The following is a 27,597-nucleotide window of genomic DNA, read 5'->3' as shown; positions in this document are numbered from 1 at the left end:
GTTGAGTTGTCTCAGTTCTTTATGTATTTTGAATACTAACCCTTTATTGGATATGTCATTTGAAAATACTTTCTCCCATTCATAGGTTGCCTTTTATTATTATCATTATTTTCTTTTGAGAGAGAGGGAAAGAGAGTGCGTGCACATGTGCAAGTGCAAGTGGAGGAGGGGCAGAGAGAGAGGGAGACAGAATCCCAAGCAGGCTCTGTGCTCTGCACAGAGCCCAATGTGGGGCTCGATCCCATGACCATGATATTATGACCTAAGCCCAAATCAAGAGTCTGATGCTTGACTGAGCCACCCGGGTGCCCTTTATAGGTTGTCTTTTAGTTTTATTGATTGTTTCCTTTGCTGTGCAGAAGCTCCTTATTTTGGTGTAGTCCCAATAGTTTATTTTTGCTTCAGTTTCCCTTTCTCTACAGACATATCTGGAAAGAAGTTGCTATGGCTGATGTCAAAGAAGTTATTGCCTGTGCTCTTTTCTATAATCTTTATAGTTTCAGGTCTCACATTTAGGTCTTTAATCCATTTTGAATTTATTTTTGTGTATGGTGACAGAAAGTTGTCCAGTTTCATTCTTTTCCAAGTGGCCATCTGATTTTCCCAGCACCATTTGTTGAAGAGACTTTTTCCCATTGCATATTCTTTCCTGCTTTGCTAAAGATTGACCATAAAATTGTGAGTTTATTTCTAGGTTTCCTATTCTGCTATTTTACATGGTTGACATTTTCCTTAGAGGAGAGTGAACAGAACACCTGTAAGGCCAGCACCTCCTTGCGCTTAGGCCTAGACTCCCGCACTGGAGCAGGCTGTTGGAGGACAAAGTAGACTCCCTTGAGAGAAGTAGGGAGGCTGGCGGGTGCCGGTGTGATTTTAGTCATTCTCTTGGAAAACAGTGCTGCTGATTTTCTTGTAGGATAGGTCTTCCTCCCTTACACCCTCTTTGCTCCAGTCCTGTTGAACTACTCAAGGACGCGAGGGATTTTGTCTCCTTTCTTTGCACATGCTGTTCCCTCTTTCCAGACTTTTCTCTTTTTATTTAACCTTGTCTGATGAACTCCTGTGCATCCTTCAAGACTCAGCCAAAGTAACTATTCCTCTGTGACTGCATTCCTAACCTATCCACCCCTTCTTCAGGTCACCAATATACCTTATACTATTCTGGTATTACATTTATCATGCTACATTGCAGATTTAACATGTGTGTTTCTTCCAGTAGATTGTGAATTCCCCGAAGGTAGCCCTCAAATCCAGCACAGTGCCCATCATTCATGCATGCATTAGTTTCTTCATTCAACAAATATTTCTTGAGCATCTAGTGATATGAGTATCCGCTGTCAGGCTCTGTGTGGGTACTAAAGAAAAAGCAGTGAATAGGAAACACAGACTCTATGGTGGAAGACAGACAGTAAACAAATAACTATTTGTCAGGTGGTATAAAATAAAGCTGGGTAGCAGAACGTTGAGGGTGGGAACATTTTAGAAGGTTGGAGTAGGCATCTGTTTCAGTCCATTTGGGCTGCTGTAATAAATTGCCATAGGTTATGTGGCTTATAAATAGCAGTGATTTGTTTTTCATAGTTATGGAGACTGGGATGTCCAAGATCATTGTGCCCACAGAGTCAGTGTCTGGTGAGGGCCCACTTTCTCGAAAGCTGTCTTTTCACTGTAACCTCACATGGTAGAACAGGCAAAGGAGCTCTCTGGGCTGCTTTTATAAGGGCACTATTCTCATTCATGAGGGCTCTGAATTAGGGGTTAGGATTTCAATATGAATTTTGAATTTTAAGGGGACACAATCATTTAGCCTATAGCAGCTTCCCTGAGGAGGTAGCATGTGACACAGTTTGCAGAAAGAATGAATAAATTCTGAGAGGGATGAATGGGAAACACTGTGGTGAGATATAAAAACAGTACTGTCACGTGCTCATTGCAGAATACACAATGACCACGCCTTTTCCTTTCTTTATTTTATTTTTTATTAAAGTTTATTTATTTTGAGAGAGAGAGAGAGAGAAGGAGAGAGAGAGAGGCAGAGAGAGGGAGAGAGAGAGAGAATCCCAGGCAGGCTCCACACCATCAGCGCAGAGTCCAACCTGGGGCTCAAACTCATGAACCATGAAATTGTGACCTGAGCCGAAGGTGGATGCTTAACTGGGCCACCCAGGTGTCCCACATTTGCCTTTTTTTTTTTTTAAGCGATTTATCTTCTGAAAAATTATGGCCAATATACTACTTATCAGGTTACATAAAACTATTTTCTAAATTTCTGGATAAGAGTCTGCAAAGAGAAATGTCATCTTTCCATCAAAAAATTCATGTGATTTTAGGTCATGGGCATCTGATGAGAAGCTCATATGTCTAAGTGCTGGCAGGTCTTCGTGTTTATTAGGGTCTATGTTATTTATTTATTTATTTATTTATTTATTTATTTATTTATTATGAAATTTATTGTCAAATTGGTTTCCATACAACACCCAGTGCTCATCCCAACAGGTGCCCTCCTCAATGCCCATCACCCACTTTCCCCTCCCTCCTACCCCCCATCAGCCTTCAGTTTATTCTCAGTTTTTAAGAGTCACTTGTGGTTTGCCTCCTTCCCTCTCTGTAACTTTTTTTTTTTCCTCTTCCCCTCCCCCATGGTCTTCTGTTAAGTTTCTTAGGATCCACATAAGAGTGAAAACATATGGTATCTGTCTTTCTCCGTATGACTTATTTCACTTAGCATAACACTTTCCAGTTCCATCCACGTTGCTACAAAAGGCCATATTTCATTCTTTCTCATTGCCAAGTAGTATTCCATTGTATATATAAACCACAACTTCTTTATCCATTCATCAGTTGATGGACATTTAGGCTGTTTCCATAATTTGGCTATTGTTGAAAGTGCTTCCATAAACATTGGGGTAAAAGTGCCCCTTTGCATCAGCACTCCTGTATCCCTTGGGTAAATTCCTAGCAGTGCTATTTCTGGGTCATAGAGTAGATCTATTTTTAATTTTTTGAGAAACCTCTACACTGTTTTCCAGAGTGGCTGCACAAGTTTGCATTCCCACCAACAGTGCAAGAGGGTTCCCATTTCTCCACATCCTCTCCAGCATCTATAGTCTCCTGATTTGTTCATTTAGCTACTCTGACTGGCATGAGGTGATATCTCAGTGTGGTTTTGATTTGTATTTCCCTGATGAGGAGTGATGTTGAGCATCTTTTCATGTGCCTGTTGGCCATCTGGATGTCTTCTTTAGAGAAGTGTCTATTCTAGGGTCTATGTAATTTAGTGAATTATCTTTAGGTCTAAATGAAAACCAGGCCAAACTCAGTATTTCTAAATACTTACAGCTTAGGACAGTGCACTTTTGTTTTTGTTTTTGTTTTTAAGTATGTAGCCATAGGTAGAGGTTTGATGATAGTCATAGGAAGAGGTTTAAAAGGTAGCTTTGCTCGAGTGCACCTTGTATCAAAGTTCCGTTCATTGGTTTTTATTTGCCTTACTTTTTTGCATGTTAGTGGATCTTGGACATGGCACCATTTTGAGAACTTCATATGACTAATGAAATGGGTCATTCCACTTCAGAGTAAAGTTTATTGAAGTAATTTTTCTGTGTAGGGACAACTTTTAGAATACAAGTGAGACTCATCTGTATATATGTAATGGTTTTCCTGAGCTGACCAAATACATTAAGATTTATTTAAATTTTTTTTTTAAGTTCCAAACTTTCTAGTTAGAACTACAGAGATGAAGTTTTATTGTCATTATTACCATTTTATTTTATTTGTACATGGAACATTAATATTACACATCTCTGCAGATGTCAGTGCTTGAAATAATAAGGAATAAGAGCCTGGATAAATATAAAAGTGTGAAATTAAAAAATTTATGACATCTTACAAACCTTGGCATATGTCTAGGTTTCTTCATTTAAATACTTCTTATAGGGGTGCCTGGGTGGCTCAATTGGTTAAGTGTCTGACTTCAGCTCAGGTCATGATCTCATGGTTTGTGAGTTTGAGCCCCGCATTGGACTCTGTGCTGACATCTCAGAGCCTGGAGGCTGCTTCAGATTCTGTGTCTCCCTCTCTCTCTGCCCCTCCCCTGCTTGCACTCTGTCTCTCTGAAAAATAAATAAGCATTAAAAAAAAGTTAAAAAACCCCACTTACAGGTTTCTTGTTGGAGCACTAAAGATTTTAATTGAGTGTTCATTAATTGAGTGTTCATCCTCTATCAAAGGCTAAAGAATAGATGATTAACTGTATTCCATATCACAGAACATTATCTGGGTATTTTACTATTAAATTAGCTAGCAAAGATAATGTAACAACTCCACCTTTAGAATAGTATCTCAAAGTGACAAAAACTGTTAAAATTTTCAGTTTCTGTTAGATCCAGTTCAGTTATAAATATTATCAGCTGAAAATACTGAAGTCTGGTCATGAAATTGTGTTAACTGTTGATATTAAAAATTATTTTAAGTGTTTATTCAGAGAGAGAGAGGCAGAATGTGAGAAGGGGAGGGGCAGAGAGAGAGGGAGACACAGAACCCAAAGCAGGTTCCAGGTTTTGAGCTGTCAGCACAGAGCCCCATGCAGGGGTTTGAACTCATGAACCCTGAGATTATGACCTGAGTTGAAGTCGGATGCTTAAACAGGTGAGCCACCCAGGCGCCCTAATGTTGATATTTTCTGAAACAAGACCCAGAAGCTTTGGGTCACTTGGTCTATTGCAGCTGGTGTTGCTGTGAGCACTGTCCTATGAGCTGCTAACTTGTTAGAATCAGTAAGCTTTGGATGTGACCCATGGAGCTCTGGGAAGGCTGCAGTGACTTTGGACTTGTCCCTCTTTATGGGGAAGTGAGATCATAAGTTTCCTCATCAGCCTCTCTTTCTTTCATCTTAGACATGTTTACATGAGAAATTCAGCTTAACCCTGAACTTCCTCAGCTATATACTGCTTCTAGGCTGGAAGTTTAATTCATTTATTTTAAAGAGCTCTTCACCTGTCTGTAAGCAGGAAAAAGCCATTTGTCCATACTTTTCACTTTTTTGGGGGGGTATAATTAGAAGTAGCAGAATGCAGAGGCCCGTGCTTCTTGACAATGAGACCAACAAGACAAATATGCTAGAATGTTTAGAGAAAATTGAAAATAGAGACCTAAGTGAAATCCCAGGGGGTGGTGGGTATTGTGTCCAAATTATCAAAGCCCATGGTGATATGAGGATGTTAGCTGGTGTGTATACATAGTAATTTGTATTGACAAATACATGTGGTTGTTTTTGTAATAAAATTTATAAAATTTGTAAACGTATAGAAAATAATAAGCCATTTCACATTACAAATTCAATCTAAGCCCTATGCTCCTTTTTCATACCCCATTATCTTTCCTCCCTCTCTGTGGGTAACCACCAGCTTCAGTCAACTTAGTGTTTATTGTTCCCAGGCATATGGACATATTTTACCATATATGTGTGTATCCAAAAATAACATGGTAATAATGCATGAATTGTGTGTACATATATCAATTAGTATAACCTATGGAATGTCAGCATAAAGCAACTTTACTTTTGTCTCCAATATTATTTTTGTGCCTTTACATTGATTTGTTGGGTAAAGTTCTTCCCCTGCCCATGGATGAAAACTGGGGAAGGTCCATGATTACTCTTGTCACTTTTGGTTGAAAAAAAAAAAATCCCATGATCATTATAAGTCACAAAACACAATCCCAATTCAGTAATTAAAATGTCTAGGGGACACCTGGGTGGCTCAGTCGGTTGACGTCTGACTCTCGGTTTCGGTCAGGTTGTGGGATCGAGCCCCATGTCGGGCTCTGCACCGAGTGTGGAGCCTGCTTAAGATTCTTTTTCTCTCTCCCTCTGCCCCTCCTCCCCATCTTAAAAAAAAAAAAAAAAAAAGTCCAGTTTGTTATTATCAGAACCCCCTCTGGAGAATAGTGCCCTGTTCGGGGCTTAGCATTGACCTCTGTTTGCCATTCGGGCACTCAGCAGTGGCAGTACCCAGATCAGTCACAATGAGAGGAAGTCTGTGTTGTTGAGTCATAGGTAACTTCCACCTGTGCTGCCATGATTAGTTTACATGGTCCCATGGTCCCATGGGGCTGGGAAGAGGCTGACTGCCACCAAAGGACTCTCCACTTCCACAGTGAGAACCTCTTTGCGGTGGATGCTATATCTAGTGGGCATTTACATGGCATATGGATTTCTTCACACTCTGAGACCTTTCCTAGAGGTTCTTCCAGAGTGTTCCTCTACTCACCAGCCTTCCACTTTTGTCTTCCTACATCCCCAAGCAGCTGGCCAAGTAGCCACCCCCACAAACCAGTGAACCATGCTTAGATTTCCTGCTCATTCATTCCTCTCATTGGAAGCCAAGAGAGCCTGGCTGATGCAGTCCACAGGGATCAGTTTTCTAGAACATAAAGGAGCACAAGGAGGAGAAAGAATCTAGAGGGGCAAAAGGAGACTATCCAGCCCACCACACATGCTTGAGTCTGCATCTGGGTCTCTATTCTGTTCCATTGTTCTGTGAGTTTATGCTTGTAACAGTGCCCCATGCTAAGTACTGCAACTTAATAGATCTTGCTAGTTGTAGGGCATGTCTCACATTTTCTAGAACCAGCATGTCAAGTCCCATAAAAAAATTGTATTAGAACTTTGCCAGGCAAATAATTCTTTAAGTTCTTAATAAGCCTATCTTTGGAATGAATTGATTAGGCTAAATTTGTCCCTAAGTGCTCCCTCTAGTCCCAGAGGCATTTTTCCTTTCTGTCTTTAACTGTTCCATATAGTTAATATGCAGCTGCATTGTTATCCTGACACCACACATTTCCTTGATAAATAGAAAGATTGTGGTGAATTCCAAGTCTACATAGAACTTGGGAATAGAAATCAGTGTATACAAGCAACTTTTTCTCCCTCCTCAGAGTTTTCTCACAGAATCTCTATCAAGGATGATATTTTTAATATGTAGCTCTTGCCGGCAGGGTTTGGTGAAGTTTCTGTCAATATGGTTTCTGTTGGGAATTCTGGTTACTTAAAAGGCGATTTCTCCTATCCTGATGTAGTCCCTCCATATCATTAGACATTAAGTGAAGATCTTTTTCTGCAGTATTAAAAATGCCCACAACATGCTGTTAGGCCTTTCCTAATGGTTTAACTGAAGCATCACTCATTTTAAAAGTAGACAGCAACATCTATAATCATGTTGCTTTTTCAAGCACATAATCCTAAGAAATTAGGAATTAGACTAAAACATTTGTACATTGTATGAGATATTATGCAAATGTGCACACCAATCCTTTAATTGGAAAGAAAAGGTCACATTACATCTGTTTTTGAGTCCTTATATATCACAGAATCTAAGCCTCTATGGTTATGTTGTTTGACATTTGGCTGTTCTCAGAAGACTAATTGCCAAAACATTTTGAATACAAATTATGATGTTCATTTCCTAGCAATAAATGGCTCTGTGAAAATATGGGGTAAGAACATATATACATGGACAGAAACATTAAGATCAAGAGCAGATCTGGCAACCAATGGACTAATTTTTTAGCTCCCCCCTGCCCACCTTCTTTTTTAAAAAAGAACTCTTTGTAATTGAAACAAAAAAATTCTTCAAAGACAGGTGATTTACGATTCTGAAGATTAAAGATTTCACTACCAAAGCAAAAAGTGGCAGTACAAAGTTAAATAAGTTTTTATAAGGTCAGTAAATACTTCTATTGCTCAGATGCTACTTTAAAAAATCAGAAAATTCTGCTGGCATAAATTCATTTTAACTTGACAGGGACTCTTAACCAAAAATCATTGGTTGTGCCTGATTTATAAAATTATTTCTTTTTGCACAGTAGAGGCTTTTTTTTTTTAAAGCAGACATTCAATTCCTACAGGGCTTCCTGGTTGTAGGTAGAATTTCATAGAACTTCACATCTGCACCATTTGAGATATATGGGAAGAACTTAGGATACAATACAGAAGAGCTATAACCTTTATTAATAATTCTGTGTTTACTCATTTTGAAGCTAACGATCCTAGAACTTAGGTGGTTAAAGAACCTACCTTTTGGCATTTATAATTCACAGCCCATGTTTGCTACCCTGTACACATTTCCAAGTTTTGAGTACTGTGGAGTACTGTTGTAAAACCACTTACTACAGCTTTGGTGGGAGGAAGAATAAAATCCCTCACACCTTACACATTTGCAGATTAAAGTTGGTTTCTGTGTAACGCTTATATTTATTGTTTATCCTCCAACCAAACACAGATGAGGACGAGGATCACTTATTGGCAACGTCAATGATACACAGAATAATAAAAAGGACAAAGTAGGAGTTGGTGGCTTATTCATTATTTACATACCAGTGTACTTCAGATTTTTTTGAATGTAATTCCTTTCCTTTCCCTGGGAATTCTTATCTACAGGACACTGGAATCCTCAAGAGTAGTTATCTCTATGCAAGTCTACTTTAGTGGAGTTTAAACCGCAGAGATCTTTCTAGTCTTAGAACTTTACAAGGGGAGTATACAAATCACTATATTATCAAGTCAAACACCTTACTAATCAAGATGTAGTGAAGTAACTCTGCTAATGACCAGTCAGCCTATATCTTACTCACTTAACAAACCTGTTAAATAGATTTAACACCCTGCATGATGATGCGTGGTTAGGGATAGATCCAAGGGTAGGTAGAAACCACTTCTGCCCTCATGGAGTCTGAAGGGTTAGGGTGGGGCAGGGAAGAGCAGTGTATAAATGAAATCTAGCACCAACACTCTGACCTCCCTTATATGGACTTAAAACAACAAAACAGGAAACAAAGCATGTTACTCTTGACAAACTGTGACTTTAGGCTAGGAGCCAGGGCCAAGTGGAATACAGAAGGAACTTAATTCAGGTCTAATGACCTCCTTTCTGAATACTGGCCACCTGAGTACTATTTACTATTTATTAGTGTAATTGGGAAGCTGAAAATCTTATAAAGAAAAATAATTTCACAAAAATCAGAATATGGACTATATAAGCAGTTATTCTCTACAAATGCACTTCATTTTAAAAACAGTCATCAGATGATCCAAGATAGCTAACAATAACTGATTTTTTCCTAATGAAACATCCTAATCTTCAAATTTTTTAAATGTTTAATTTTGAGAGAGGGAGAGAGAGAGAGAGCGCGCGCGCACGCGCGCAGGAGTGGAGGAGGGGCAGAGAGAGAGAGAGAGAGAGAGAGAGAGGGAAATACAGAATCCGAAGAAGGCTCCAGGCTCTGAGCTGTCAGCACAGAGCCCAACGTGGGGCTTGAACCCATGAACTGTGAGATCATGACCTGAGCCGAAGTTGGACGCTCAATCGACTGAGCCACCCAGGCACCCCAAACATCCTAAACTTTTATTTCCTTAATCGAATACATTTTTTACTATTAGGGACTATTTCTTGGTGTTTATATTTAGCTGAAATATCTGCCTCTTATGAGATAAAGCATATAAACTGAAAAGTGTGATGAATGTAAGGTGTTTAAAAATCGTCTACACAGATTCTACAAGTATTATCTATCTGCCAAATTTAATACTGTATCACTTTACCAAATCACAACAAATACGACACAGAGACAATTTGTTTAAGAAAAGTTTTACTAATGTGTTATTATTTCAGCAAAGTTATTGCAACAGGTTTAAAAGGCAGAGAGATACACTATCACAGGCTATAAAGTAACAAAGGAATTTTATACAATTAAAATATTACACAGACTGATGGGATTTACTGAATAACAGATCCATAAAAGAAACTAAATCTGAAAGATTAAATCCAGTATTAGCACCTACAGTATCTCTGAAAGTAAAACTTTTAACTGTTTCATTCTTTCCTAATATATCTCTTAACTTTCTTGCAAATACAGTGCTCTCAAAACCCCGAAGATGAATGGAGGGCATAAGAAACCCTGACACTAAGAACATACAGCCAGAAGAACTATAAACACGAACTCGGACTTGAGAGTTTTAGTTGGAAATCACTGAACTTACTGTACTTGAACCAATCCTAAGATTTCTGTGCACTGAATACTGTATATGAGGAAAAGTCTATGAATCATAAGGTTTGCCAGTAGGGACAGTTAAAAATTAGCAATATACGGTATTATTCCTATCAAATTTTTTTCTCATAAGTTATATTTATAACAAAACTATAATTAAAATATTTATTATACTTGCTTATTACACATTCAGGGACACAGCAGGGACATTTATGTGTTTGATGGTTTAGCATCCACTTTATTGTGCTTACTTATTTTTGTAAGGAACACGCAACACATACTACATCTTCCCAACATTCAAGGTAATGCAATAACAAAATTCTCCAAAGAAAAATAACTGGAAATTGCATTAAATACTGTTTTAATTAGGAATAACTGTTATAATAGAACAAGTAACATTATACATTGTTTTTCCAATGAGCTTCCGTTGGAGAAACTGAACAGCAGAAATAGATCTTTAAGATTTTGGCCATGGCAAAACCGGTAGGTCTATGAGATCTGGGAGATGCGTTAGCAAAACCACAGACACGGCCTACCTTTCACCAAAATCCCGGAGAAAAGCATTTTCTGAATTTGGGGGAAATAAGACTGAACACTGGCTAAGATGGGACTCGCTGAAGTCTCAAGCCACCTGGGAAGCTGGCCCCAGGAATGAGAGAACCACTGTCCTGGTGGCAGATAAGAAATGAATTTTGTGTTGGGCTGACCAACGGCTTATTTTATTAACGGCTTTGAATAAAAAAAGTGAAATGCTTCATTATGTTTTCTCAGAAACTAATTAAGAGATTACAGAGTCCTACACAATTTGGAGACACAAAGTGGATGCTGAGTGACCAGAGGTCACTCCAGGTGTGGAATTTTAGAAAGTTAGTCCTTGGAGTAAATGGCACCGTGGCTCTGGCAGCAGATACAAAGGAATGATGCTCTGGAGAGGAGGTAGGGGACACTCTGTGATCGGCCAGTGGATAGATGAGGGTCCCAGCTGGAGGAGGGATCTGTAGTTAGGAAAAGGAGGAGTTTTAGAAAGGGATGCTAAAAATAACCTCTAAAACAAGTCTCTCACACCAACTGATCAGAGGTCCTAATAAGTGCGCTACGGTCTATCTAACAGAATACTTGGATCTGTACTAATTGACTAAGCAAGTACATAGCCCAGCAGTCCAGAAATGCAAGCCCTGTATATTTCTTATTCCTTTTTTTAAGAAGGATGATTCTTTTTATTTATTTTGAGAGAGAGAGAGAGAAAACAAATGAACACGAATGGGGCAGAAAGTGAGGGAAAAAGAGAATCCCAAGCAGGCTCTGCACTGTTAGCATGGAGCCTGACATGGGGCTTGAACTCATGAACTGTGAGATCATAACCTGAGCTGAAACCAAGAGGCAGAAGCCTAATCAATTGAGTCACTCAGGCACCCCAAGCCCTCTATATTTCAATCTCTGACCAATCACACCATAAAATATAGTACAGCACAGGGTGAAGTAGCAAATCTGGGGCCAGGCTGCCTCAACTGCTGCCTACTAGTTTTTAGCTTTAGATAAGTAACTTAAGTTCTCTGTGCCTGAGTTTCCTCATCTGAAAAAACTGGGATAATACTACTACTTTGTAGTGTTGTTGTGATGATTAAAATTAAGCATTTAGAATAGTGCAGGCACATAATAAACACCAACAAAAGTTAGCTATTTTTATCATCACTAATTTATTGTGACAGAATGATACATTCCAATTTTTTAAATAAAGAAGATAATCCAAAGAGAAAACACCATCAATCTTTAATAAAGATATTTTAAGTGTTTTTTTAATAAAGGCCATCTCCATGATTTGTGTATTTTCTTTTTTTGTTGTTGTTAAAATCATTAGCTCTCATATAATGCTTCAACCTGCAGAAAACTTAGAGACTTAAGAAAAATGGCAGAATCGAATTAATTATTCTTACAGTTTCTCCCCCTCCTCCAAGACCTCAGCCCATGCTAGATCCTGGCCCGAGGAACACACAGCTCTAAAAACCAAATTGAACAAAAATATTTGCATTCATGAAACTATCCAGAAGTTCCTAAAGTAAATCTTTCCCATTTCAAAATTTCACAGTTGCCTAACTATTGATAGATTAGTCTCTGGTGTGTAATTGCTCAAAACCCCACACCACCTCAGAAAGACATTATATTTAGCAATAATAGCTGCAAAACGAGTCATGACAAATGGGTTGTGCCAAGTCAACACAGCTGCAATTGATAAAATAAACTTATTCCAATGGCACATAACAAAAACCACACTTTAAGGTTCCCGGTTGCTCAACTGAGAAATGCCAGTTTGGAAATTGTACACGAGAAAGTGTATGAACAAGTAACACTAAGTGTTCCCAAACAAGCCCTTTTTAAAAGAAATGAAACACATGGCAGAGGATGTCATTATTTAGATTTTCGGCTTTCAAAGTCAAAGAATTCAGGTGACAATTTCACTAGTGCTAAAAGGCGGCAGCCTTGGAATGCTGGTTGGTTTATAGGGTTTGATAAATTGTGCAGGGGCAGACAAAATGTATTTTGAAAGAAAGTCTTGAAAAAGAAAAGGGGAAGATAAACAATAATCTGATGAACTCTTCCCTTTCCCCATGTTTCTGCTGCTGCAAGTACTTATACGAAGTATGGTGTAAAAACTGGTTTTCCAGTCAATCAGGCTTGGGTTCATATCCCAAAATGTGTTAAACTGAATGATTTTGAGAACACCATATAATCTGTTTGTACCTTGGTTTGCTCATCTGTGAAATGGAGAAAATACTTTGCAGAATTCTTGTAAGAATGAGAAATACCATTTGTATAATACCTGGCACAAAGCAGGTGCTCTCAAAGTGGCAGTTATTATTGTTGTTGCCCTGGAAGGAAGAGTATGTCTGCTTTGGTAGCATCTGTTTCTGTGCTGTGAGTTAGTGACACATACCTGCAAACGGCCAATCAGGAAAGTACGGTAGCAGAGCACTGCAGAAAGTGTGCGTGACTGAAATCAGCAGAAACCATGAGGTACGATTTTCTGTTACTTAGAAGGCTATGCTCATGTACTAGGCTTCCACGTGATTTGCTTACAGACTCCCATCAGTATTAACTAATGTATTTCTCACTTATTCAGAGTCATTATATGGATATAGAAGAACATAAATATTCTAAACAAAAGAATTACATTTATGGTTCTACCCACTAGGGGTATGGTTTCTTCTACAGGGCAATGAAGCCACTTAAATAAATGAAATATTCAGAATCTCCCCCTCCACTCTGAAATGTTTCTTTGGTTATTAAAGCCATTCATCATATGGGCAGGGCAATCACTGAAATGATTTTTATATACAAAATCCAACTATTTGAATGTCTAGGATTGCCTTGAAATACTAAAACAAGAACCCCTCTCCCCCCAAAAAAAAAAACCAAAACATGCCCTAAAACAAAGTAAGAAAACCAGTCTGAAAATAGTACAGGGGGAAAAAAATCAGGATTAAATTCTAGATCACCAAACGGAATTTGGGCTAAATACACATTTTAAATATAAAGCCAAAATAGGGACTATGCCATAATCTAAAGATTTATTTACCATGCAGGAAAGAAAATTCACGCATGCTATAAATGATAAAAACTGCATATACGTCATATAATTTTATTTTTACCTTTAATTCGATGGTTTATCTCCCACTGCTCATGCCTCTGTCTTCATAAATGGTGATTTCAATCTAAACAGCATGGCTGTTAAGAAAACACACTGTAGAATGGAACATATAAAAGGGGACCATGGCAAGATGGTGTGTGTGATCTGTGCAGACTTTGCTGTCAATTCGCTTTGCTCATTTTTAAATTATTAAGGATTTCTCCTACCCAAGTTAAACATGATGCTTTCTCCATCTTGCCAAAAACTTCAAGAAATGTAACTGCCTGCAGTACTCCACATGTCCTCCCTCTCAAACACTGATTATTTATTTTTTGAAGAAAGAAAAAAAAAATTCTGGAAAAAGATGCTATAGTGTAGAAGCTAGAGGGTTCTGGGCTGAGAACTGAAGGAGGTAATGAATTCAGGGGTTCAAAATGCCCTGAAATTATTTGCTAATAACTTTTTCCTGGGAGAGGGTTCATGACCTCTAAAAGTTTAAGAACCACTGCTGTGGAAGATAATAAAACTGCTGAAATTATTATCAGCTGGAAGGCCTGGGATTATCTGACCTAGGTTTTTAAAAAAATTTATTTTACTCATTACTCCAGTTATCAAGTTAAATTAGTTTTCTTGCAATTTTATTTACCAAATTCACTTAGTGAGTTTCAAAGCTTACTGCCTCTAAAAATATGCACAGTATGTCAAAGGTAATGAAATGATACATCTGGCAGCTGTAACTGATTTCAACTAGTCAGATGAACCCCCATGGAACTGCAATTCATTTGGATGACAAGTCTCACCACACATTATGAGTTTATGCATTTCAAAGAGGCTATAGGTTCAGAGTTTCTGCAGCTGAAATGCATTACTCATACCACCCCCATTATTACTACAAGATGCCCTCAGAACCACCAAGAAAGACGGTAACCAGAATATTAAACAATCCAGAGACCTGCACAATTGCAAAGGAAGGAGACTTGCTTTAAGAAAAATGTTGGAGACAAGAGGCTTATGGTAGGTATGCAATTCACACAGAAGATTCCTAGGGCAAATAAATACATGAGAAAGGAGTTAAATTCTCTCCAGGTGATGCCCAAGAGTACCGTCAAAATTTTCTTTTTATAGATATTTAGACCTTATGATCTGGACTAAAAAGATACAACTCGAAGTCCTCTCTCAATGGGATCTGTCAGGAGGAGGCCTTGGGGAGCATATATCTTCTCATTCTGCTCTTGAATGTATTTGGACACTTTCTTCAGAACCTGACAGAAAAGAAACACCACAGCTTTTTATGTCATCATCAGATTTTACCTTAAGTAGCAGCTGGATCTCCAAATACTCAGGCAGTGGAATTAGTTTTCAAAATCAGAAATAGATATTCATATGGAGGGATACAGCTCTGAGTATGTGGCACACACCAGTTGTACACAACATTCAGCACAGTTTGATGGACTCGGCGAGTCACAAGTTATCTTCAATACGGTGAAAGTGCAAATGCACACAAAAGCATGAGTGCCGGCCCCTCCTCCCTGCCCCCTGTCATCTCAATCCTGGATACAGAGAAATAAGTGGATGCTCACATACACAAAAGTTAGTTGTACTTTTCCCTTTCCCACTCATAAGGTGTTGTCAGTGTGATACCTTCTAATACCAAGAGTAGTTCTTGGCCTTCCGTCCCCTTTAACACTGAAGAACTGCTGTTTCTCTTGTTTGTATGTTTTCATCAATTGTAAGTAATGATACAAAGTTAGCCCATAACAAAAGATAGAAGATAGCCCAGTTAGTTTAAAACGGAAAAGTTTATTTCCTTTGTAAAGCACGTGACTGTCAGTGGCTATGGAGTTTCTGATGACAAGTGTCTTCCATCATTTCCGTGTCTGCATATAGTGCTACTCTGTAGTTTGCTCTTGTGTCCTCGATGGGAACTTCAATTTATAAGTTTAGCATTAAGGTTGTAAAAGTCAAAGCAAATGCAGACAAAAACCAGATAGGATACAAAGGAACTTCTGGAAATTGCCAAATCTCCAGCTTTAATAAGGGCAATTTTGAGACCGATAAGCTAGGGGAAAATAAATCTTAAAAGTTATATACAAAATCAAAGAGTTACATGTTTTATTTCAGATTCAAAGTCATCATAATAACCCTTTTTTGGCTCTAATGTTCAAAAAGGCTTTGATCCAGTTAATTACTATACATTTTCTTAAATTCATACTACCAGAATACAATAAAGTCACAGATAAGCGCAATCACAACATAAAGGGGAAAAAGAACTGTATGAAAATAGTTGGAAATTAAGAAACAATTTAAGAGTGGGTCTACAATGCACCGGGGCAAACTAACAAAATTAGGATGTTACAATTTAGGTACTTTCGTATAAATTGATTTAGAATTTTAAACACTAGGTAGTCTGTATAGTGGATTTTCTTACTGAAGGAAAGTGAAATTTAAATAAATTCATTCAAGTTACATCTTTGGGAATACTACAATCTCATGTTCTAAAAGAGCATGATATCATTAAAAGAACAGTCTGCAGGGTTAAGTAGTGAATTAAGAATACCACCACTTCTGGGGCAGCTGGGTGGCTCAGTCGGTTAAGTGTCTGACTTCGGTTCAGGTCATGATCTTGCAGTTTGTGGGTTCGAGCCCTGCATCTGGCTCTGTGCTGACAACTCAGAGCCTGAAGCCTGCTTCACATTCTGTCTCCCTCGCTCTCTGCCCCTCCACAACTCATGCTCTCTCTCGAAAAATAAACATTAAAAGAAAAAACTTAAAAAATACCACTTCTAAAGAATTTTTTTTTTTTTTTAACCTAATTACCTGAAGTAATACAAATATCATTCTATTTTCAACTCACAAAGAACCTGAGTAATGCTTGGTCTTTATGGGCAAAAAAAATCTTAGGTACATTTTATCAGTTTATCAATCATGCTAAAATAACAAATGTAAGGAAGTAGCCCATAAAGGTGCCCAAGTCAGGACGCTCAATCTTCTGTCCAATTTCTTTCCCAGCTTATCTGACAGAACTGGAAATTGGAGAGTCGGTGTACCCTCACTCCAGTACCTTTACACTAGGGGGTGGCAGTCAGAAAAGCGTCTGCATGGCTGGTTGCAAAGAAAGGATTCCTTCAGAACAGCTTTCCTCCCTCACTCCTTGGGCACAGGTTACGGGCAAAGAAATAGCATGCCTTTATTTGATTCAAGCATTAACTTTGATGTGCAAAGTTTTTACTTAAACTTTAATAACATTCATGTGCACTTAGGTATCAGTTCAGAAACAAAACAATGTCTTCTTTTTGCATAAGCTCCAAATCCTCTTAATATTGCTCTGGGGAAGGCAGGACTGTCTTAGTCTCTTCAGCAACAAGAAAGCTTTAACATGAGTAAACTCACACTGCATCCCAGGCAGGACAAATCAGCATGCTCACTCCTAGGAAACTTTATGTTGACGTTTTGCTCACAGTTTATTATTTTTGGTAAATCAATGTCAAAACAAACAAGAATATTGGACAAAATTATCTGTTATCCTCAAACCCTCAACAAAACCTCAATCTGTGTAATATTTACAAAGCTGAAGACAATCCAACCTCAGCAAAGACTATTTATTATCCTCCTTGAGAATATTAAACTGGAGAAAGCCCCAAGAAGAAATACAGACCTTTAAGAAAAACTATCCTAAGTGCGGCTAAGCAAGAACAGCAGGATCTTAGTATTTTCAGAAAATATCTAAGTTCCTTCTAATTTGTTCCTTTTACAGATTACAGCACATAAGCAGAAAGGATGTTATGAACCAGGCAGACAGCTACTGAGAGGAGAAGCTTCTACAAGCCCATTTGTTCCCCAATTATAATGGCCAGCAACAATAGAGAAATAACACTGAAGTCTTTATCTTCATTTTAAATCAATAAATAGCACATTACAGGGGAAAAAAGCATGATTGTTCTAGTGAGTTTTAAAAGGCTTATTTACAATTTCAAAAAATTTAACCCACATGACAAAGCGTAAGTACTATTATATTAGGCTTTCTGTTTGTAGGTTAAAAATTTTAGTCTTTAAAACAATACCGACTAAATGACTCAAGCCTGTTCTTTCATAAAGTAGAAAATAATAGCACAGAAATTCCTAAGGGACAAACTGGAGGGAGGGAGAAGGCAGCTGTTCTTACACTTTTATCATTTTATCAAAACTACAAATATACATTTAAAATTTTTCTTTTGAAAGTATAAATACATTATATCTTAATTAGGACCATTCCAGCTGTTCACTTTGCGTGATCTAGTTATTCATTGTCCAGTAAAATCACCTACTTAAAACATGTAGCCACACCTTAAATTTTGGTTTCTTGACTAATTTTATTTGGTCTTTACTTGCTTTATAAAACCCCGTAAAAAGAAACTTTGGTTAGACATATAAAGTAGTGCCTTCTATATTGCCTATGAACCCAAGTGAAAACATATATTAGGATCAATTTCCACTTTATTTCTGATACCGAGAACTGCCTTTCAAGACTAGTAATTAAAGGGATATATATATATATATATTTTAATTTTAATTAATCAATTTTTAGTAGGCTCTGCACCCAATGTGGGACTTGAACTCACAACTCTGAGATCAAGAGTTGCATCCTCTACCAACTGAGCCAGGCAGGTGCCCCCAGTCAAAGGGATTTTAATTAAAAGCTACCAAATGTTTTAGCAGCTAAATAAGCCAGCAGCTGCTAAAAAAGATTACTCATATTTGAAAAAAAATTGTATATGAGTTCACAAATACCTGATTAAAACATGTATGTGTGTATATATGTAAACACTTAAGTTAGTGTATGTGTATATATGTATATACACTAAATTCTCACTTATTTTAAAATTTTATTTTTATAATAATATCTCTATTTTTATTTTATTTTAGAGATAGAGAGCACATGCACACACTTGTGCAAGGAGAGGGCCACAGGAAGAGAGGGAGAGAGAGAAAGAGAGAGAGAGAATGAGAGAATCTTAAGCCGACTCCACGTTCAGTGCAGAGCTCAACATGGGGCTCGATCCCACAACCCCAGGATCACGTTCTGAGCCAAAATCCAGAGTCAGATGCTCAACCAACTGAGTCACCCGGGTACCCCTTAAAGATTTTATTTTTAAGTAATCTTCACACCCAACGTAGAGCTCGAACTCGCAGCCCCAAGATCAAGAGTCGTTCGCTCTACTGACTGATCCAGCCAGGTGCCCCTTATATTTATCTTAAGAAAACACTATTTATTATTAAGCATCTACCATATGTAAGGAAATACATTAATTCTAATACCCATTTTATAGTTGAAAGAATTCAGATTAATTTGTCCATGATCCTATAATTAGTGAATGAGTTGGCTGGAACCCAATTACCCATTTCTTTTTACAACTGATATTAGAAGGAGGTTTCTGTATCTATTTCAGTAAATGCACATGGATAAATAAAAGCTAACTGAAATTGTATTAACAAATGTGAAATGTAGTGAAATGACAACTCTACCAGGCTTGAACAAAATACTCTCTCTGGAGGATGTAATTCTACTTTAAATTGGCAATATTACATACTTCTTTAAATGACCATCCCCGGATGACCTAGTTTCTATCCATATGAATTCAGCCTTACCCTCCCCTCCTACATCCAGCTTCTCATTCAATCTTGGTTCTACTATCAACATATTCCTTGAATTTGTTCACTTCCTTCTATCTCTACTGCTCTGTTCCCTGTCCAAGCTATCGTCATCTCTTGTCTGGATTTCTATGGAGCATTGTACCTGGTTTCCCTACTTCCACTTTTGTATCTTTTTTTCCCTCCAGAGCAAAGAAATTGCTTTAAAATGAAAATCTGATCATATCACTCTCCCGCTTAAGACCTTGAAATAGCTTCCCCCCTGCACTGAAAATAAAGTCTGAATATCTTTCCATGGACTACACACTCCTACATGACACAGCTCCTTCCTTACCTCTCCAAATTCACCTACAGCCCCTCTCTTCCACACTGGCCTTCTTACAATTCCCAGGACCCATCATGCTCTTTGGGCCTTTTTATTTACCATCTCTCTGCCTGAATGGTCTGGACGATTTGTAGCCTTCACTTAGCAGCTTAAATGTTACCATTTCAGTGGCCTTTTCTGACCACACAATCTAAATTAGGTCTCTCCTATTATTTTCTATCATGGGAAAGTTTGTTTTTTTCAAGACGTTTATTGCCATTAATAATTTAGTTGGTTTTGTTTCCTTAACATCAGTTGTTACCACTAAATTATAAATACTACAAGGTCAGTAACGATGTTTGTCCTATTCCATTATATCCCCTGTGCATTGTTTAGCACATAGTAGGCTTTCGATAAATATTTATCAAATGAATGAAACCCTTGTCCCTTCACTCAGCAAGTGTACTATTAAAGAGAAGCTGCTAAGACAAAACACAGACTGAAAGCTGATACTGATCCTTTACAACTTCTGATTTTGAATATTAAACAGGAATGAAAGTTGGCTGGTTCTCTGTATAATATGGAGAAAAATATAACAACTAATTTAGTTATTTAGATATACCCTTTTTAGTAAAACTAACACAATTCACGTCAGGATGCTAATGAATATGGCAGCATCTCCAGCCAGTAACTCACAAAAATAATTTAGCTGCAACTCTCTGCTCTCTACTACACAGAGTGCAAGACAACCACGGGGACAGTTCTGTTGCGTGGGGTATAGTACAGATACCCGTATAGCATTTCAGTTGCTAAACATGCTCAAAATTAAACGATGTATTAGGGGTTTACTCTGATTGACTTAAATTCATTCAATACATATTCAGTGAGCACCTAATGCACCCAGGGCATGGTGTTATGCATGAAGAGGGACACAAAACAGTTAAGGCACTGTCCTTGACCTCAAGAAAAATACATACTTAAAGGGAAAATAAGAAAGCAAACTGCTACATTCAAAAGTCCAGAGAGGTAAGTGCCAGGAAAAGAGACATAAATAAAATGCGGGGATACATAGGTCAGAAAGATACTAATTAGAAGAGTAAGGAAAGGTTACAGGACAGAGGCACCTAAGGGTTTGGTGAGACTTGAACACAGGGAGAGTGGCACTATAGGTGGAGGAAAACCTAGGAGGGTATGCTTGGTGCCCAGCGAGGAAGCGGGTTTGGCCAAAAGATACAGTGAGAAAGGGGCGGGAGAAAGCTGGAAAGGGAGGCCTGAGGTCAGTTGGAGAAAGGGCTTGAGCTCTACTCACTGGCAGTGAATGGGAAGCCAGGAGAGGCCTCCGAATTTATAGGAGTGCTAGAGGAAATAATGCAGTGTCCATGAAGGCAGCAATAGATGGTTTGGACAAGTGAAAGAATGGAAGAAATGAAACTCATCACACTATTTCGACAGTCTAAGAGGTAATAAGGGCGTACATTAGAGCATTGGCAGAAGAAATCATGAAAAGTTAATGAATGGGAAAATGGCAGATATTTCAGTCTTTGACAACTGATAAATTTTTCCCTCTTCTTCATCCCCCACACCTAAAGATGGTACTGAAAAAGGAAGGGTGTTATTAAACAAAATGGGGAGGCGTGAGGTTTGCCTTTTGGACATCTACATTGACAAGCTGGCACCTCCAGGTCTAGCAGGCAGTTGGAAAGAAAAGAGAAGAACTCAAGCTGGAGGATAAGACTGAAGACAGAGACTTGGGGAAAAAAGTAAAAGGATTCTCAAAAAGCTAGATAGAATGAGAATACAGATCTTCTACAATCTTAAGTGTAAGTCAATTTGAACATTGGTATGTCAACTCTATGTTAACAGATGAATTTTGACTGGTTTCTGAAGACTCAGGAATCTCTACTATGTGCTCTCTACACAGGAGCAATGACAGAATTTGAATTATTATTATAAATGCCCTTGAAATTTTATGGCAACTGTTATAAACATGGATATATCAATTCACCTTTTTTATGATTTCAAGAGATTTTGTGAAAACAAAGGTTGGCTCACCTTCTCATAATGAGTTTCCATGCATAAGAAGATGGTGTAGGCTGTTAGGCAAGCCAAACAGCCTTCAAGATATGATTGGCCCCCAAGCTTCTCTGCTTCTGCATAAAGGTTATTTAGAGTTCGAACTGTTTCTTCAAACTGCTGCCTATCAATCTGTATGGAAAAAAGAATTTAAAGTAAGTTTTGGAAAAAAGATCAGCCACTCACTAATGCTGGCTATCACTAATTGATTCTGCTGTTCTGTCAACATTCTTATCTAATAGTTGGCAAACCTCCTGGATGATTAAATCAGGACCTATGTTACTGAAACTGCTTAGTTTTTTTTTTTTTTTTTTTTTTTTTTTTTAAATCTTATCCCTCTTATGGACACTGGATATCTTCAAGGCTCAGTATGGTGTCTCTTTATTCTCTATACTGAGTTTCAAGTAACTTAATAAAATTATACAATCCTTCCATTTTCCATTCACTTATATTCACATTTACTGAGCACCTATCATCAGATGTTAGGACAGGCCTTTGAGGAAGATGAACAAGACACTCAGTCCTCCAGGAGTTGACAAGTCATGTAAGCAGAACAGGTATGTAAACATAAAGACATAATAAATTGATAAAGTACTACAGTGGGCACATATATAAAGTATGGCGGGAGCACAAAAGGAAGGAGAAGTTCTCTTTATCTGGAAAGGACAGGTAATCTTTTTATTGTTTTAAAGTTTTTTTTAATCTAAATTCCAGTTAGTTAACATACAACGTAATATTAGTTTCCGGTGTACAACATAGTGATTCAACACTTCCATACATCACTTGGTGCTCATCACAAGTGCACTCCTTACTCTCCATCACCTGTAAGTTGGTTTGCCTCTCTCTCTCAGAGCAGGTAATCTTAAATTGAGTCCCTAAACACTGGAATTTACTAAAAGCTCACACTGAACAAGGCAAAATCTCAAACTATCACACAATTCTTCACACCAAGTCATTCCTGTTACCCTTCTATTCAGTGACACCATTATCTCACATTGACCCTAATACTACCATTGTCTTCCATTTTCACTCTAATCATCTGCTTTCACTTTCTTCTGCTAACAGTACTTTCACATCTCAGTGCTCTACCCTAGGATTTTCATCCCATTAGTAGAGTATTTCATGCCACACTATCATTCTTGACAACAAAGGACAACTTATCTGTCCTTACTATAGGGCCCCTCTCACACAAACTCCCTTATTCCTGAAACGAGTAGAGTAACTCCTTACATATGAATTCTCTCCTTTATGAAGTCTATACATATAGACTCAGAAAAAAGTCAAAGGACTTCAATATACAGTTTGAGACAAAACAGTCCCACGAACATAATTTTTTAAAATGTAAAACAATTTATGGTCATCATCCTTAAGCTATTAAAACCCTTTAGGTTAGAGGCAGTTGTGATCATTGTTTTGTTCTGAGCGTGGAAAAACTGTGAGGATGTGGTGAGCCAACGGCATGAAAAACTTTAATGTGAACTTTAAAATGGTGGTGGCTCTCCTGCTTTTTCAATAGGAACTACTTTTAATTTCCTAGAATATTAAGAGTTTCTGAAAAGGGCTGGATGGGCAGAGATGGCGTGGGAAGCCGCCACTTGAAGAACGGTCATTTGGAGAATTGACGTCAGAGTTCTCATTCCCTGAAAATGAATTCTATTCACTCTGCAAATAAATATTTGTAACAAATTGTTATCTTTACCCAATTATACCTAAAATAACACCTTCAGTTTGTCACATCAGCAAATCCACAAAAGTCTAAATAATTTCAAACACTCACAATTGATTTACTTAAATGTTATGATCTGATAAGGAAGGTTCCATGAATTATTTACATTTCTTTGGCTTTGTGATTCAAAACCATGGGCTCCAACCCAGAAACATCTTCTTTCAGATCAGAATTACTGATCATACTAGAAACAAGAATTCTTAAAAAAGCTATTCCAAGACAGTAATGCTTTATAGGATGGAAACAAATCATAGATCATTAAAGAAAAACAAACCAACCAACCCACCAACATGAAGGACTTTTTTAAAAGGTTAAAAAAGAAATTTAAAAAGTCAGGAATTTCTTTGAAAGATTACTAAAAAAGGAAAGGGGAAAAAAGGTAAACAGCATGGTAGACAGCAGCAAGAGCAAAGGACCTAACATATGAGGGTTCAACAGAACAAATGTGGGCATTTTTCTTTCACTCCCTTCACTATGAAAAATACCTTTCAGTATTCTCTCTTGGGTACCTGAAGACTGATACAGATGCTATGACAAAATTGGGAGATTTGTGAAGTGGGAGCCCAACATAAATTTGGACTAATAAACATTGAAAATCAGAATGGAAATAGGAATCAGACTCATTTTCCCAGAAATTTTGTTTCTTGTTGAATGATGTGGTAGAAAGCATGGGGCTGAAGCTTAAAGTGATCACAAGTCAAAGGTAATTTCTATGAACCAGATGCAAACACATATTTTAAAGGTATGTAGGGGAACAAATGCTTCAATTATAGTTGACTCATTTCTCTCCTACCCAGACCCAGGGTGTCTAGATGTCTGTATTTTGGCTAAAGTTAGACTAAGGCTTTTTTTAAGAATTGTCCTGGCAACAAAGTACTTAAGCATCAAAGTATTACATTCTAACAGGCAACGGAAAAAGTAAACTTGTTAACAGGCAGAACGTGCCCTCACTCTCAGATTAAAGGGTACAAATGCCTCTGTGTGTGTGTGTGTGTGTGTGTGTGTGTGTGTGTGTGTGTGTGTTGCTTTAAAGTAATACAAAACATTGTATATTAGTTTCTTCCTCTATTAAATTGCCAAGTGTGATGTTCTCACAAAAGGAAAATCAGCCCCAGTGGCAGAGCAATCAGTACAACTTCTAGGGTAAGGAGTAGAGAAACAAAGACAGAAACCTTCCAATTTTCCATCAAACAAAGCAAGGAAAATTTAAACCTGTAATTTAAATTTGATTTCAACACATTAAAAGGAAAATCAAAAGCTCTCCCAAGCAGTTTAAAGCATAAACTAGTGTTTTAACCCAAACATTTAAAAAGAAAAAAAGAAGAAAAATCCCTCAAAGACACAATTGAACAGCACCAAATAACACTCCGTATAGTACTCAGAGTCATAAGCAGTTCTGGTCTATAATCTGAAGTCAAAGAAGTAAAAAGGCCTCCAGAATTTAGAAACATCAATTTTCTATAAAAATCAGTGGAGTACTGTGACTACATTGTGTTTCTGTATTCAGACTATAAAATAAAGGCTCTACCACACAGAGTGGAAGGCTAATGTGTTTCTGCATACATATATTTGGCTTAGTTATGAGTTAGAAGTTTGACTTTAAAACCTTTAAACAAAGAAATCTTGTAACATCCAAGTAAGTGTATAGTTTACACTATGATTTGAAAGTACATAAATAGTGTACATCAGACTTTCCATAAGAGGCTTGCAAATAAAACATTTGATCCATTTCATACAAACCCTAACACAGAAAACATGTATGTTAACTGTGATGTTAAATTATTTAAAGAAAAAAAAAAAAAAAAAAAAACATTTGGTAGCTCTAGCCAGCAGGCATCGTGCTCAATTTCTACCTCTTCAAACCACAGTGGAAATGTCCAGCCAGTGTCAAGCTGAGTTAACTCATAACATTGCAATGATAAACTGTAGCATTTATGTGGCATTTCACAGACAAACTAATATGAAATCTTCTTTAAAAGGCATATCTGATCTGGGGCACCTGGATGGCTCAGTCTTATTAAGCGTCCTACTGTGGCTCAGGTCATACCTCGCAGTTTGTGGGATTCAAGCCCCGTGTGGGGGCTCTGTGCGGACAGCTCAGAGCCTGGAAGCCGGCTTCCCACTCTGTGTCTCCCTCTCTCTCTCTGCCCCTCCCCTGCTCATGCTCTGTTTCTCTCTCTCTCTCTCAAAAATAAATAAACATTCAAAAAAAAAAAAAAAAAAAAAAGAAAGAAAGAAAAGCAAAGCATATCTGATCTTTCATTTGCATTTAAAGAAACATACTTGGGTCACTAACTTGACCACAGTGTTGAAGGACACTATAATTGATATACATTGATTTCCCAAACTTGGCAATCAGGTAGAACAACCTACCTTGTTACAAGCTGATTTTAAAGGACTGCTACACATTTCTCTAGCACAGAATCATCTACACCCACTTATCCCATGACCAGTATTTCTTACTCCCACACCCACAGCACACCTCATCACCTCAGTCGCTCACTTCCCAATCAAGGAGAAAAGAGCACAAAACTCTGCTCCCATCTTACCAGAAACTGATCTCTGAAAAGTAAACTGAATGTAAGGTAACATGGCTCAAGACCCAAAGATCTTTCTTTGGGTAGGTGAGCACATGCGGGCCCAAGAAAACACACAGTCACATATGCTCACTTCATTGTACTTTTAAAATAAAATTCACTGATTTTTTCCCCCTAACTCTTAAGAAAGAGGAAACAGTGCCTTCTTCCATTTCTGTGTGCAGAGTTGTCTAAGGGACCTATATCCTGAGGACAGTTTCAATATGCAAGCATCAAAACGCAGGTGGCTCCCAGTGATCTTAACTGGGAACAACAAGTTGAAGGCCTTGTTCGGAGATATTTCCCTGTCCAGGCCGATCTACTGTTCTAGGTTTTTCAGGTTCCAAGAAAGCCTGTCTGTAACTGTCTGGCACAGCATTTAATAAACCCTTTCTGCTGAGCAGTGCGACCAGCACAATGGCCACAAACGCCAGTCACAAGAATGATGATGATTACTCTTGCGTGGCGAAGTAGGAGGTCATAGTTTACAACATGCTGAGTTAGGTGGCTTGGAACCTCAGGAATTAGTTCCTCATCACTGTTGTCAATAACCCGGGTGGAGGTGTGGAGACGGCCGGGTAAGAAGACAGCTGGCCGGGTACAGATTCCCGGCACTCGGCACCACCGAGTTCTATAAGGCCATCACACTCAGGGGCTTGGCTTTATTCGTCCTCCTCCAAACACCGCATCTTGCTTAGTGGCTCTCCTTTGACCAAGGCACCTCCTTTGCCTGCCCCTCCTCAGAACCGCGAGGCAGGCATCAAACGGGTCTGGTGTCGGCCCATACTCCCTCCCGTCCCTGAAGAGTCCCCCTCCCTCGCCCCAGAGCAGGTGTGGGGAGCCAGTCTGCGTACCCGGTTCTCCAGCTCCGCGGGGAACTTGGTCTGGAACTGGCAGCGTGTGCCACTGCTGTAGTCTCGCTGAATGAATACCTTCCCGGACACCGGCGCCTGCTGCGGCCTCATGGCGAGGACAGGACGGGCGCGCTGCGGGTTCGGGGAGACACCAACCACGGGTCAGATCCCCGGCCTGGACCAAAGACAGCCCCCCACCCCCCCCTCCCACCGGCCAAAGCAGCCCAAGGCCTCTTCCGCCCCACTCCCCTTCACCCATGCTGTCACCGCGGGCCTTTAGCTACAGCCCCGGCCCAGGCCCCGCGCCCCCCACAGCCCGGTTCGGCCCGGGAAACACGAACCCGCCTCCTCTGCCCTCCAGCTGCAGTCGCACCGCCTACGCCGTCACTTACGTCTTGCCGCAAAAGACCTCTTTCCCCGCCCCTCAGCTCGGCGTCCTGCCTCGAGGCGAGGACCCACCCTCTTCTCGGCCGTAAAGCGACTCTGGTGAGGCTGCGCGCTGCGGGGTGGAGGCGCGCTCAGCGGGCGGGGCCCAGGCTGACTCCGCCTCCCGCCCCTCCCGGAGGAGTCAATAAGGAAGGAAGAGCCTGGGCGGGGCGGGGAAGGGGAGAACTTTGGAGCGCGGTGTCTTGCCGACGGTTGCTGAGGTCTAAAACTCGGGATTTTCCACGTTGTGTCATTTCCTTGTCACATTGTGTCATTTCCCTATTCATCGTCCAGGTAGTTTTTGATCACTGATGTAAGGTGTTATTTTCACTCTTGATTGGATG

At 38.9% G+C, this 27,597-nt stretch overlaps 1 protein-coding gene across 5 annotated transcripts; it reads right to left on the bottom strand.

The window, feature by feature from the left end:
* Positions 1 to 9,625: 9,625 nt before the first annotated feature.
* On the bottom strand, positions 9,626 to 27,320 carry GOLGA7 (golgin A7). Of its 5 annotated transcripts, none has more exons than XM_060653490.2 (6): positions 27,169 to 27,301; positions 26,828 to 26,959; positions 21,651 to 21,803; positions 14,827 to 14,928; positions 13,689 to 13,756; positions 9,626 to 11,036 (listed from the first exon to the last, which is right to left on the bottom strand). In XM_060653490.2, exons 2-5 carry the CDS (start codon positions 26,936 to 26,938, stop codon positions 13,718 to 13,720), a joined length of 405 nt encoding a protein of 134 aa, XP_060509473.1. In that variant the 5' UTR covers positions 26,939 to 26,959; positions 27,169 to 27,301; the 3' UTR covers positions 9,626 to 11,036; positions 13,689 to 13,717. The 5 variants fall into 5 exon arrangements, with proteins under 5 accessions (XP_060509473.1, XP_060509472.1, XP_060509470.1 ...); XM_060653489.2 differs by having other exon boundaries at positions 13,689 to 13,751; XM_060653487.3 differs by lacking the exons at positions 13,689 to 13,756; positions 14,827 to 14,928 and having other exon boundaries at positions 27,220 to 27,320.
* Positions 27,321 to 27,597: the final 277 nt, after the last annotated feature.

The sequence above is a fragment of the Panthera onca genome, chromosome B1 (assembly GCF_046562875.1).
Source record: "Panthera onca isolate mPanOnc1 chromosome B1, mPanOnc1 haplotype 2, whole genome shotgun sequence".
Taxonomy (NCBI): Eukaryota; Metazoa; Chordata; class Mammalia; order Carnivora; family Felidae; genus Panthera; species Panthera onca.
This window is presented reverse-complemented; position numbering and strand designations above follow the sequence as displayed.

Bases quoted from the DNA above. Each gene is read 5' to 3' on its own strand.
- GOLGA7 (XM_060653487.3), bottom strand. From the start codon at position 26,938: ATGAGGCCGCAGCAGGCGCCGGTGTCCGGGAAGGTATTCATTCAGCGA. The intron at 21,804-26,827 runs GTACGCAGACTG...TTTTCCATACAG, and splicing joins CCGCGGAGCTGGAGAACCGG to ATTGATAGGCAGCAGTTTGA. The intron at 11,037-21,650 runs GTGAGCCAACCT...TCCTAACTACAG, and splicing joins TGGAAACTCATTATGAGAAG to ATCCCTCCTCCAGCTGGGAC.